At 39.4% G+C, this 14,941-nt stretch overlaps 1 protein-coding gene across 1 annotated transcript in view; it reads right to left on the bottom strand.

The window, feature by feature from the left end:
- Nucleotides 1-14,941, bottom strand: part of phf11 (PHD finger protein 11) — a 167,913-nt gene that overhangs the window by 46,104 nt on the left and 106,868 nt on the right. The window contains exons 24-27 of the mRNA XM_041210924.1: nucleotides 13,281-13,385; nucleotides 11,031-11,164; nucleotides 5,598-5,659; nucleotides 766-866 (exon numbers count right to left, since the gene is read on the bottom strand). Of these exons, the coding sequence (XP_041066858.1) occupies nucleotides 766-866; nucleotides 5,598-5,659; nucleotides 11,031-11,164; nucleotides 13,281-13,385 (402 nt within the window). The remainder of the gene's footprint in view (nucleotides 1-765; nucleotides 867-5,597; nucleotides 5,660-11,030; nucleotides 11,165-13,280; nucleotides 13,386-14,941) is intronic.

The following is a 14,941-nucleotide window of genomic DNA, read 5'->3' as shown; positions in this document are numbered from 1 at the left end:
CCAACAGGTTGCTGGGTTGGATCCTGGTCCTACAAATGATGCACTATCCACATTTTTAGTGGCCCTGTGCTGCCCTCTCCAGCATCTGCTGCACTAGAAGATAGTAGGCAATGACTACTATCTATGGGGGCTGAAAAATTCTCTGTGCTGTTGACTACCAGCAGTTAATATTACAAATATTGACCTTCCTTTATCAAAGTTTACAGCACAGAACGAGACTACTTAGGCCACTCCATCCGTCTGGCACTTTGCTAGAGCAATTCAAAACTAATTTCTTCAACCCACTCCATCCCCACAACATTGTTTTTACTACTTCTTCACATACTGATTCATTTTTATCTTAAAATATGGAACGTTTCGGTTTCAACCACTTCCTGTTACAAAGCATTCCATTTGTTGACAATGCTCTTGGTAAATAAATTTCTCCTAATCTCCTTGCTCATTAATTTTAAATTAATGGCTTCTCCCATTATGAACAGAAGCTCATTCATATTGCTCCTGCACAACTTTTCACGAGTTTCTCTTAATAAAGTCTTTACCAGCAAAATACTGCTTTTTGGTTTAACTTTCTTAGTCATTTTCACCTCAGAACACCAGTGACGATAAGCAGCTTTCTATTAACCTTACATAACAATTTACTAGCATCTGACTTTTCACTGAAATCAAATCACATAGCACTAATTACTGCACTAAATAAACTTCAAAATCTTACCAGTTCACAAAGGACGAATACAAGAAAGATGTAAATGCTGTATGTCTACTTACTAGTATTTCTGACTGAGATTTCCTGGGATGGGAAACTTCAGGAAGATCATTTTCCTCCCCATCATCAACATCATCATCTGAGTCATTGCTATCACTATTACCTTGAAAGAGTTGTTAAGTTGGTCAGAATTCAGTCAAGTCTTAATAATTGATAGTCACTTTTCAAATTATCCAAATAATTAAAATAGGCACTAAAAAAACTTGAATAACTCAGTATTTCAAATTAACCAACTCTGAATTGTGAGTAGGTAACAGCCTTGTCTTTAGTGGTCGCATCTTGCCTGACTCAGAAAATTGTGGGTGCAAGTCCCATTTGAAAGACCTCAGTGCAAAACCTAAACTGGCATTTCAGTGTAGCACTGAGGGAGTGCTGCATTACTAGAGGTGTTATCATTCAAGTGAGACATTAAAGCGTGGTCCTATCTACCCTCTCAGATGGATGTAAAATATCCCATGGCACTATTTCAAAGATCAGAAGAGTTCTCCCCAAAGCCATGGCCTTATTTATCACATTGCTAAAATGGATTTTCTAGTCATTGTCACATTCCTGTTCGCGGGACCTTGTGTGTAAATTGGTTGCTATATCTCCTACGGTGACCACACAGTTGAGCCTGTTAAAGGTGCTATAAGTTCTTTATTTAAAGGATAACAAAATATGTGTTTATCATGGATTTTAACATACCACGCTTTATTTTAGCATGTGCTGAAATGCATTACCAAAGTAGGTGCTGGTATGCTAAAATCTATATAAAATGTTTATCTTGCTATTTAATGTTTTAGGCTATAATTTTATCCCAGTAATTAATGTATTTTCACATTTACTTTGGTATGTATATTTTATTGACTTTTCCCCCAAGTTTACAGTTACAATCATCAAGGGAAAAACAAAACACACAGCTACACATTGTAAATTTAATAAAAGGCAAAATGGGGGTCAATGCTAGTAAACTCTTCATAAAAAGCAATCAGCACTTGTAAATAAGTGGAGGATAGTAGACTAGTTAATAAACTATTTAATACTGTAATAGGGAGGTATACTAGGATGAGTTGGTAAAACCATTAAAAATTGAGTCAGTCATTTTATAAATAGATAAAATAAATAAATAATATAAATAGAGGCATAGAGCACAATAACAAGTAACTTATGCTAAACATTTATAAAACACTAGTTGACATTGGATTAAATCGTGTGTAGAATTTGGGACACCAAGCTTAAGAAAGGGTTAACACCTTCAAGAGGGTGCAGAAGAGATTTACTGAAGGGACTTCAGCTATGTGGAGACTGGAGAAACTGGAACTGTTCTCCTCAGAACAGAGAAGATTAAGGGAGGATTTCTTGGAGCTGTTCAAAATTATGAAAAATTTTGATTGATGAATTGTTTCCACTGGGGAGAGTCGGTAGCCAGAGGACACAGATTTAAATTAATTGGTAAAAGAACCAGAGGGGAGATGAGGAGAAATTATTTTACACAGTGAGTTGTTATGATCTGGAATGCCTGAAAGGACAGAAGAAACAGATTCAATAGTAACTTTCAAAGAGCTTTGGATGTATTCTTCAAATGAGAAAAAAAAGTAGGACTGTGGGAGAAGAGCAAGGCATGGGACGAATTGGATAGCTCTGCCAAACAGCCAGCATAGACACCACGGGCCAATTGGACCCCTTCTGTGCTGGAGGAGTCTATGATTCCATGAACTAAAATGGGCCAAATGGCCTTCCTCATCAATAATTGGCTTGTGATTTTATAAAATATTAGGATATAGATACTTATACAAACACTTAGGCACACTAAATGTCACCTGCAACATGTATCCTATTCCATTCTGAATAAGAATTTGATAGTGCTTTGATATTTCTTTAATATATTAATGTTTCTTTTCCTTCACCTTTTTAGGGAATACATCTGGTTCCCTTATTCTCAGGATTGGGGAAATCACCGACCTGAGGTGAGAAAGGAAGGAGAATAAGGTACTGGAGGCCAAGATGTTATCCATTCAAGGAATTTCCTCAGACAATATTTCAGGATCCAGGTTTGCTTTTCATGAATCCAACTCCAGGACTGCTTCTCATGTGATGGTCTGAACTCTCATACATTTCATCCAAAGGTTATACAGAGAATGCCATGTATTTTATTAAATGTAGTGAATACAGAATCATAGAATGTTTACAGCAAAGGAGGCTATCCGTACCTATTGTGACTTTCTGCAAGTGCAACTCAGCTAGTCCCACACCCGCCCTTTCTCAGTAGGCCTGTAAATCTTTTCTCGTTAGTGATAGAACCTGGGGCATTTTGGCACATGACTCAACTCTTCACATTCTTAAATAGCTGAGATATTAGGAAGCATCTCATTGTGTTGATTTAGATAGGGTAACTTTTACAAAAACCTAGGTAGGCTTTTGATTCCTTGATGTCAATACAAAAGGAAATGCCATCAAGAAACAAGTTAGAAAATTGGTTGGTGTATATATAACTTTGTCATCTTCACAGTCATGGTGAGATCTACCAGATGGAGTTCACATAACCTATATAGTGATAATTACTTGGACCAATGTACAGAACCTCCCTAAGTCGTCTACAAGGCTACGTTCAGCCTATGGTTCAAGTCCACCCCCATGCTTGTTGATTGCTGGAGGACCATCTGCGGCAGTCCCTGTTTGCTGCTTTGTATCACAGGCTTTCTTGCCTGACAATTGGTCAGCCAGACTGGTCACCAGGCGTGAAATAGAGTAAAAATATTCTCATGAGTTCCTGCTGTTAAATTTGACAGGACCTCCATGTTCTCAGCATTTCCAATCACTGAGAGAAGCCACTACTCCCTCCCTGCTTACATCAAGGAATACACATTCTGTTAAGAATATGCAACAGGACTTGAGCTTTTCACAATCAGCTGAAAGGATCTTCTAATTCAAGTTAATCCTTTTTGAAGCTATATACTGTACGGGGGACATAGGAGTGAAAACTAACCAAATTTAACCAACTATGTTGGCAAGTAGCAGTGTATATACTGACACAAAGCTGTCCCGATATTTTTAAAAGTCCAGCTTCTTCATGGTGAGTGAGGGGTGTTAATGAAATGTGCAGGAGGTCTTACGGCTTAGTGGGTAGCCAGAAGCTCAGAATTCGATTCCCACCCCAGGACTTGATGGCCATGGAAGGTACGTTCATATTGTGGCCAACAGGTTGATTATCAACCTGTACCTTTATCCTACGGCAGGTAGTAAGAACAGGGGAATTTCCTGCTCAGCCAGAACCATGTGGCAGCTGCGATGTGTTATGACTCAGCAGATGGTAAATGCTGAACTGTTCAAATCCAGAGGGAAACTTGAAACAACTGTCACAACTAATTTTCAATTTGTATAAACTTTGAGATGTTTGCGTTGAATTCAGTAGTAATAAGACCATCATGTCTTAGAGATTTTTACAAAATTATATTAAACATTTATTAATAAGAAAAACGATTTTAAATACATACATAGATTTACAAATTACTACTATGATAACTTCTAAATCCCCTAATTAATCTAACTCCCAGCTACACTTTTGTTCAGGCACAGTAAGACACATAGATTTTAAAAGATCCTGGCAAAGAAACAAGATACCTGAACAAGTCGAATTCAAAGTGAGTTTTCTTAGCTTTGGTCCCTTGAAGACAGCAATTTGAGGCATAGATGCTGAAGGCTTTTCACACCCTTGTAAGATCTTAAAAATGCCTTCCCTTTACAAACAGTCTTCTCTCCTTTATGCATATCTTCCTGTTTGAATGCAAATCCCCATTGTTTCACAATGGGGAGAATTTTCTCCGCCATTTTAGCATGATGCATGCTCGGAAGCGTTGAGCGCTCCCTGTGCGGGCAGGGGGGAGTAGTCTGAGTTGGGGAGTGCGCTTTTATGTGTGTGCACATGAAAAAGTGCAGAAATCTTCCTGAGGCACAGCGGTGCCTCAGGGAGATTAGTTTCATGTATAAAACATTGAATAAAGAGAGAAAAAATTTTAAAGGACATGTCCCCTCATGTGAAACTGTCACATGAGCTGGGACATATCCATTAATGTTAATAAAAATTTTTCCAACACTTTAAAAACGTTCATGAAACCTCATCCCACCCGTGGGTGAGGTTCCATGAAAAATACGAAGGCCGCCTGGGCTCTTCGCCTGCTCGCCAACCTTAAGGTTGGACGGGCAGCTCAGATCAATGATTCAATTGATTGTTAAATGGCCTTAATAGGCCTTTGACAGTTCGGCGGGTACGAGCGGCAACGGGCCCACTAAACTGAAAATCCGAATGACGCGCAGTGACGTCAGGACGCACGCCCAAAGTTACCCTGCATTATTTTACACCTTGGCGAGTGGACCATGCCGAAGATTCTACCCTATGTCTTTGGACTTTATCTTTCTGATAATAAAAACCTCTCATAGCATTAAGTTTTGTCAGTAATCTTTGGGAAAAATAAACAAACAGTTTTTAAACTTCACCTAGCTAGGTGACACATTTCACCCCTCCTTTGAAAACAATCTAGTCTGGTTTATTTAAAAATGCAGATGTTCCCTTGACACCTTTGTTTTTAAACTTCCCCATGTTTACCTAATTAACATTTCAAACCTAACTTCTCTTCTTACATCAAAGCACCCAGGCTAGCTGCCTCTAATTCAATTAAATCTCACACATACACACCCATTGACACATCCCACTATTATTATATTTTACAATAAATCCCAAAATATTATGAGAATTATATCTTCCTGACAAATATAACAGCCTTCCCAATCAGACTTCTGTTGTCATGGGTTATACTCGTGCTAGAGAGAGTATTAAATATGCAGCACATCAACTTACTGGGAGAACTTCCACTGAGTGATGAATTTTCCATATCTTTTTTATGCACTTTGCAATAAACTCTAAAGCAAAAACAGATAACAAAAGTCAAGGCGAAAGAAAACTGCAAGAAGTAACAATCAGATTAACAGTCCACTGTGCAGCTGAATATTAATTCTCACAGCACAATGGTACAAGGTCATGCATGATTAGCAACGAGCTCCATTAGTTTAGGGTCGGGACTTTTAAAAAATTTATTCATGGGATGTGGGCTTCGCTGGCTGGGCCAGCATTTATTGCCCATCCCTAGCTGCCCTTGAGAAGGTGGTGGTGAGCTGCCTTCTTGAACCGCTGAGTCCATGTGATGTAGGCACACCCACAGCCTTATCTTTTGCACTGATGTGCTGGGCTCCTCCATCATTGAGGATGGGGATATTTGTGGAGCCTCCTCCTCTCGTGAGTTGTTTAATTGTCCACCACCATTCATGATTGTATGTGGCAGGACTGCAGAACTTAAGATTTGATTGGTTTTGAAATCACTTAGCTCTGACTTTCACTTGCTGCTTATGCTGTTTGGTACACAAGTAGTCCTGTGTTGTAGCTTCGCCCCTCATTTTTAGGTATGCCTGGTACTGCTCCTGGCATGCCCTCCTGCATTCTTCATTGAACCAGTGTTTTGATCCCCTGGTTTGATGGTAATGGTAGAATTGGGGATATGCCAGGCCATGAGGTTACAGATTGTGGTTGAATATAATTCTGCTACTACTGATGGCCCATAGTGTCTCATGGATGCCCAATCTTGAGTTGCTAGGTCTGTTCGAAATCTATCCCATTTACCCCTACTCTCTGCCTACTGTCCATTAGCCAATCCTCTATCCATGTTAACATATTACCCCAAATTCCACAAGCCCTTATCTTGCCTATTAACCTTTAGTGTGGCTCCGTATCGAATACCTTCTGCAAATCCAGATATGATACATGTGCTGATTCCCCTTTATCTACCCTCCGAGTCACATCCTCAAAAAAATAATAAATTTGTCAAACACGATTTCCCTTTCGTCAAACCATGCTGACTTTGTCTGATCATCTAGGATATCCCAAGTGCATTATTAAGACTTCCTCATAATAGATTCCAGTACATTGCTGATGACTGATGTCAGACTAACTCGTCTGCAGTTCCCTGGTTTCCCTTTCGCTCCTTCCTTAAATAGCAATGTCACATTTGCTAACTTCCAATCTGTTGGGACTGTTCCAGAATCTAGGGAATTTTGGAAAATCATAGCCAGAGCATCCATTATCTCTTTTAGAATCCTAGAATGTAGGCCATCAGATCCTAGGGATTTGTCAGATTTTGGTCCTTACATTTCTCCAGAACTTTTTCTCTGCTGGTGTTAATTTCCTTAGTTTCCTAATTCGCTTTAACACCTAGGGTTACCCTCTGTTTCTGCCATATTACTTATGTCTTTGACTATGAACTCAGACAAAATATCTGTTTAATGTCTCTGCCATTTCCTCATTCCCCTTGATAATTTCTCTTTTCTTTGCTTCCAAGGGACCAACATTTACTTTAGCTACTCTCTTCTTTTAATATACTTACAAAAGCTTTTCCAATTTGTTTTTAAATTCCTTGCTTTCATATTCTAATTTGGAATGTGTTGCTTTCAAACTTGACATGGAATTATGATCATCATTTCCCAGCGGATCTTTTACTCTGACATTACTAATTAATCCTGCCTCATTACACAATACAACATCTAAAATATCTTTAGCCCTAGTTGGTTCCACAACAAATTTCTCCAGGAAACCATCACTTCTCCATTTCTCCAGGAAACTCATCATCCAGGCTACCTTTGCCAATTTAATTGGTTCAGTCTATATGAAGATTAGTCTCTCGCAAATATTACATTGTCTTCGTTACACACGCCAATAATTTTGTGTTTAAAGCTCTGTCCCAAGGCCTCTCCACTTTTTGGCTAAGCTTTTGGTCACCTGATCTAATATCGCCTTATGTAACCGGTTGTCATGTTTTGTTTTATAATGCTCCTGTGAAGCACCTTGGTACGTTTTATTGCATTAAAAGTGCTATATATATACATATAAAAGTTATTGTTGTTGTAGAAGATTAAGGAACTTCTACAACAACAATAACTTTTATTTATATAGCACCTTTATTTATATAACATGCAGATGAGAACATCACCACCTTCAAGTTCCTGTCCAAGCCACACACCATCCTGACTTGGAAATATATTGGCCGTTCCTTCACTGTCACTGGGTCAAAATCCTGAAACTCCCTCCCTAACAGCCCTGTGGGTGTACCTACACCACATGGATTGCAGTGTTCAAGAAGGAAGCGCACCACCACCTTCTCAAGGGCAATTAGGGATGGGCAATAAATGCTGAACCAGCCAGCGAAGCCCACGTCCCATGAACAAATATTAAGACAAGACTTGAGCTGACTTGCCACAGTCACATCTTCTTAGGGCTCTGCCATGTTTCTCTGATTAGGCGGCTGAAGGAAAGGAAATCTGGACTGGTTAACTTTTGTTTTCTTCTTTAAGTGATGAACAGGCACCAGGTACATGGGAACACCACCGCTTCCAAGCTCCCCTCCAAATCATAAGCTACCCTGACTTGGAAATATATCATCCTTCTTTCACTGCAACTGGGTCAAAATCCTGGAAGTTTCTACTTTACAGCGCTGTGGGTGTACATCACACAGATGCAACAGCTCAAGAACACAGCTCAGCACCACCACTTTCTCAAGGACAATTAGGATGGGCAATAAATGCTGGTCTTGCTAATAATGTCCATATTCCATGAATGACTAAAAGAAAAGGAGTGCTTTTGCAGTGTTCTGAATAATATTTATTTCTCAACCTACATTATTAAAACAAATTATCTACTCATTATCTCAATGCTGGTTGTGAGCAAATTGGCTGCTCAGTTTCCAATATTCCAACAGTGACTGTACTTTAAAACAAAGTACTTCATTGGCTTTAAAGTGCTTTGGGACGTCCTATTATGAAAGGCACAATAAAACTGCAAGCCCTTTCTTTCGCTAGCCGAGCTTCATCGAGTTAAACCCAGCTACTCCCATACAGATGATGATGTTTCCATTTGTGGGGGGAACCAGAACTAGGGACCAAGAATATAAGATAGTCACTAATAAATCCACAAGGAATTCAGGAGAAACTTCTATGCCTAGAGAGTGGTTAGAATGTGGAATTCACTACCAAACAGAATAGTTGAGGTGGCTAACAGAGATGTTTAAAGGAAGCCTAACATGAGGATGAAAGGAATAGAAAGTCTTGTTGATGGGGTTGGATGAAGAAGTGCGAGGGGAAGCTCACATGGAGCACAAAGACAAGCTTGAAGCTATCTGTGTGCTGTAAGTACCATTTAATGATACAACTCTCGGCAATGTTGCTATAACTAGTGGTTAAACTGGTAATCACATTTTCATGTTTACATGTGTCTTAGTGATGAATAAATGTTATAGCTACAGTTCTGTGTTAGCATTAATCTCTCTGTTTAGCCAAAATAAATGGTTTCATCTTTATTCAGGCTCTTGGAATAATATCTCAAAATGTGTTATTTGGCTTGGTTTGATATCCAACAATTTTGAGCTAAATATGCCACCTTATATCAAATCCTAGGTATACAAAAGTAAAATGCAATTATGTATTTGCTGCATTAATACTGGACATTATTTCCAAATTTACCATCCCCATGTTGGTGGCTGCTCGATTCCAGGGTCTGAATTTCCCAATCTTAGGGCTGGTTTCAAGACACACATTAATCATTCATGTACTACCTTAATTGAAAAAAAAAGCTCAGTGCTGGCTGTGGGCAAGTTGGCTGCTGAATTTCCTATATTCCAACAATGACAGCACTTTTAAAAGAAAAGTACTTAATGGGCTGTAAAATGCTTTCGGACACCCCAAAGGTTGTGAAAGGCACCATAACATTTTTAGATTTACAGACAGTACTTTTGCGTTTGTGCAATGGTACGGATGATGAAAAGTTGTTTGCTGCTGCGTTGTGTTGAAACTGAATAATGTCTTTGTGTGAAGTTCATTCCTTGCAAATAGACAAGCTTGACCAGCCTAGAACCTACTGAAACAGAAAGATCTATAGAACATGCTTAAGATGGGATCCTTGATCTTATATATCGGTTTCAATGCATTTCCTTCAAAATTCCCATCCTAACCTACGAATGCTACATGGTCTACTCCACTACACCTCTACAAATTTTTCTGGGCCCATGGTGCAGCTCATGGTTTCTCACTCTGGAATACTGTGTGTTCACACCATCCCTTTTCTATCCCACCAGGGGTTCCACAGCCTTCAAGCCATCATGCCCCTGTTGGCTAGAATTCTCTGCCAAAACCCCTCTGCCTTGCTTCATTTGTCCTCACCTTTTGAAGGCATCTCAAGAGCCTAAATATTTGACTGTCTTCTATCGCCTCCTCAATCCTTTTCCCAATCTCTGGTCATTCTTGTGAATTCTCCCTTGCCCAGTGAGAATGTGTGACCTAAGTGCAAGTTGCTTCTGTAGTAGGTAGTGGGGTCATATGCATAACTGCACTGATGGATGCTAAACTTAGGCAAAGTCATTTTTCAGTCACAGCAAGTATTCACCATTATCCACAGAGACAGAGTCAGGTAGTGCAACTTTGGAAAACTTAGCAGGGTTCCATCTGGCACTCAGCTTTCCTGCATTACCTGACATTTGGATTTGTCTATTTTCAATAGTGGTTTCCACTGTTGACAACAGTGTGATTGTTCAGTTATTGATAAGCATTCTATGCCCCAGGCTCTGAATCTCACACTGAAAACATTGTGGTGTGGTGTGGGGCCACAGTCATTTTGATGTCTTAACCACGAAGTCAATACCAGTCCTTCCTCTGAAAGCTTTAATGCCTCTGCTCCCTCTCCACAGATACTGAGTTAAGATAGATCACTGGTTAGAACTCTTCCAAGAGAGAATAATGGGATTGGGACAAGGTCATTACAGGTATTATCTTAATTCTTAAGGAGAGATTTTAAAAAGTCAGGATAGCAAGGTTTTTGAAGAGAGGAATAAAAGCTTACACACTCCTTTCCTGAGTTTGTCAGGATCAAGAGAGAACTTATTCTCCACTTTCATAATCAATGTCAATGTTTAATGAGGTAATGGTGCAGAGTGCAACCTGAACATGTCTGTGGTTAAAATTACTGACTCAAGTACAGTAATTCAGTAATGTGATTGCATCAATGAATGCTCAAAACATTGAAAGCAAGTTTTCATGTGACCCGATTGCAGTTTTACATCTTATGAGGACATTTGGCTCAAGGTCCAACCTGAAAACAAACTGATTTACATCTTATTGACTTCTGCTCTAAATGACGTTCAGTTAAAAGAACATTGACACCATTTTCAGATGTTACAAAAAAAAAACAAATAGCAACCTGTAAGTGCCCTGATATTCGTTTTCCTCCACTGCTGCCTTGTCGTCTATTGCACATGGATAGTGATAGGACCTTCTGCAGCTTTTCACTTCACATCCAACAGTGGCCCCCTTCTTCCTGCAAAAAGAGCACCTCTGAAACAAGAACAGAAATTGGAGTTTGATGAGCATTATCCAAAGCCAAAGAGAGAAAGAACTTGCCTTTACATAGTGCAGAGCATAAGTGTCGGCATGAAGCATTTGGGCCAAATGGCCTGTTTCTGTGCTGTATATTCTACGTAGCTTTACAGTCAATGAAGTACTTCTGAAGTATAGCCAGTTGTAATTTAGGAAACATTGCAGCCAATTTACACATAGCAAGAGCAAAGAGATAATGACCAGATAATTCAGTTTTATTAAAGTTGATTCAGAGATCAATTTTGGTCGGGCAAAGTTCTTTGAACATACTGAGTTGCAAAATAGGTGCAATCCTCTTTTCCTTCCTTCACTCACAGTAGAGTAGCCCTGGGCTTCTGTATAAAAACAGAAAATGCTGGAAAAACTCAGCAGCTCTGGCAGCATCTGCAGAGAGAGAAACAGAGTTAAAGTTTTAAGCCTATATGACTCTTCTTCAGAGCTAGCCATGGGCCTCACTTGTTGCTTGTAACTCCACTGAGGTACTGGGGGAGTGCTGCACTGTCAAAAGGTGCCATCTTTCAGATGATGCATTGAACCAAAGCCCTGTTTGCCCTCTCAGATGAACATAAAAGATATTATTACACTATTTTCAAGAACAGCAATGGAGTTTGTCCTTGGTATCCTAGCCAATATTTATCCCTTAACAAGTAATATTTAAAAACAGATTATCCAATCATTATCACATTGTTGGTTTTTGGAACTTGCTGTGTGCAAATTGATTGTGTCTTCCACATTACAACAGTGACTACACTTCAAAAGTACCTCATTGGCTGCAAAGTGCTTTTGGAAAAGAGGGGTGTACAAAAGAGTCCTGTGTTGCATAAATCCATAGTAAAAAGAACAAAGTGATACTACAGAAACAGTAACAGTGCACAATCTAAAAGGCAGCAAAATCCAACTTTGAGAAACACAACAGCAACTTTAAAGAATGGGTGTTTAAGAAAAACAGTCTGAAAGCGGACAGGGCATCTGCTTAAGCAGTTGGACAGCACTGAAGAAATGTGGGACTGATTTAATCGTTGAAAGAATCTGGGACTGATTTAATCAGTCAGGAGGCAGACAGGTCCTGCCACAGATAATCAGCAAACAATAGAATGGACAGACATTAGACAATAAATGCATTCACAAGAGAGAACTGAGTAAACAGATTAAAGGTAATGTTGAAACAAATGCCAGGCAGACAGCTTAATTTGAACAGAGTGGACTGGAACAGCTGTCCAGTTTTGGCCTATCTCCTAAACTAGAGGTCGTGCTGTATACATGAAAAAGTTTCAGAATGTCCCTTTCTAACCAAGATGTGAATGCACATGTAAGGAAAATAAAGAGTATGAGGATTGGGGGAGATCGAGGATAGCGAGTGCAGAGCGATGTGTTGACCATCACCTAAGACCAGGGACCTAATTAGCTCATACTTTTGCGCTCTAGTCCCCAGACAAGGTCAAATAAAAAAATTTAACTGACATGCACCAATAAAGTAGTTTGATGATAATCTTACTTATTTAATACTTATTGCTAAACACAGTATTGAATCAAAGGTATACCTGAAGATCCTTTTGCATGTAAAGGATGGAAAGTATAGCACACACAGGGAATCTTTCATGGGATCAATGCAAATTAAGCTACATTAAATATGGGGCTATAAGGTGACCCAAGTATAATTGCTATTCAAAACAGTTCACCATCGCTGATTATGCAGCACTGCTCTGCTGATGAATAGGTTTATCTGTCCAACTGCATGGCATCCAAGGGCTGGGTCTGATCCCTGTGCTTCAAAAGGAAAATATCCCAACATTTATCGCTTCGGCTGGTAACTTTGTCCTAATATGAAGCAATGCTGAACGAAGAGACGAAATACAAACATCTGAAATTCTTGCATAACAATAAATATAAGAGCTTTTCTTTTCATTTAGGATATTCTCTGATCCTTTTCCATTTGCAGATTTCAAAAATCAGATCATATCTATTACAATAGATGACAAGTTCTGAGATATACCACAAATGTATTTAGTACAAATGGCATTAGGGTTCCAATAGGTTTCATTTATGAATGAATGCATAATTACTGAAATCTTACCAACTTGCTTCCTCTTTTAATTTCTTTTTGGATATCTTTGACATGAAATCCACCAAAATCATCAAAATCTTGGGAATTGTGATTGACAAGATTTGAAGAAAAAAGCTGAAGAGGGAAGAAAAAGAATGTAAATGTATCTTAGATAAACTAGCACTTGCTTTAGTTTTCTGAAGCTTTGTTACAGTTCCATGGTGCAGGTTACTCACTGGCACCTCACTCCAGTGGCCTGGAGTGGCCATGCTTCATTGCCGAATACAGGTGGTGAACGCTTATCAACATAGAGTGTAAAACAGTGAAGCCCAAAACTGTCATTACCAACAGCCATGCATATGCAGGAATCAGTAGTAACCAGGGGTAAGAACTGGGGACCATATCACCCTCTGGTCATTCAGCTGAGGCTATTAATAGTGATCCCATTGCTGCCCCAGCTAAGATCCACTACCAACTTAAGTTTGGCAGGGGGATGAAAAATGTGCAGCAATCAGATGTAAGGACATTCCTTTTGAATGCATGAAAGTGTTTATGATAATACATAGCTGTGAATATAACATTTCCCCTCCATAGAGAGTTAAAGCAAGGCCTTCTAAAACAGCATGAGATTTATTCTGAAAGTGGTCTGAATAGTTGGAGGAAATTTCAAAAATAAATGATATCTAGGAAAAATTCAGTTTAATTGGTCCTCAAATTGGAGGTTCAATTTACAGACCAGTAACCAAAGCTTGTGTCAGTAAATAAGTAAGAAATCATGCTTACTAAAGGTAATTACCCCATTAAAGACATCCTGAATACATAGAGGCACTTGTGCAGGGGCAAGGAGAGAGAAGTCATTACTGGAAACATTCTGGCTCCATCCAAATAAGAAGGGGTAGACCCACTTGTGGAAGGTCCCCCAGAAGTGAGGCACAGAAAAGAGGCAATGCAAAGGATGGAATGGTTGATGAAGGGCAGCAGCAATAATGTGCCACTGCTGCAGTTAGAAAGGAACTCACTAGCGACTTAGATTGAGGAGCTAAGGGTGGTGCACCCAAGGGCTGTGAGGTGGAAGGGATTTGAAAAGGCAGCATTGAAAGAGGCACTGAGCTGGAATGCTCAGTGGGGGTGGAGAAACAGAATTTGAGAATTTGTATATCAACACTGAGTGGGGAGAGGCTGGGTCTTTCAAGCCATCTCAGCCCTCTGGCCTTACTAATCATTCTGACCACTTTTACCAGTGCTCCAAAATTGACCTCTAGAGGTCACACTGTGGGACTGGATTTAGCTCCTGCCCTGACAGAAACAAAATCAAATTGCAGTAAATAGAATGTTAAAATATCGGTTTATCTATGCAATGTCTCTACAAGTGAGGAAGGATGTATGAGAGAGAGAGAGGGAGAGACACACACAGAGAGAGCAAGAGAGATGGAGAGACCAAAGAGAGACAGAGGTTAAGAGCATTATCAGAGATTTTTCAGCAACATGGCATGTTTGTGTGCTTACATGTAAGTTTGTTCATAAGAGCTTATGTCATTGTTTTGCTGTCTCCACTGAACTCAGGCTGCCATCCTAAAAATGAATCAAACCTGGCTTTACCATTCAACACATGCAAAACCTGCTTGCATAAGAAACAGGATTTTGGAACAGGGGATGTGTATTCACTCAGAAATATCATCATTTATGAATTT

The sequence above is a fragment of the Carcharodon carcharias genome, chromosome 18, assembly GCF_017639515.1.
Source record: "Carcharodon carcharias isolate sCarCar2 chromosome 18, sCarCar2.pri, whole genome shotgun sequence".
Taxonomy (NCBI): Eukaryota; Metazoa; Chordata; class Chondrichthyes; order Lamniformes; family Lamnidae; genus Carcharodon; species Carcharodon carcharias.
Note: the sequence above shows the minus strand (reverse complement) of the source record. Positions and strands in the feature narration are given on the sequence as shown.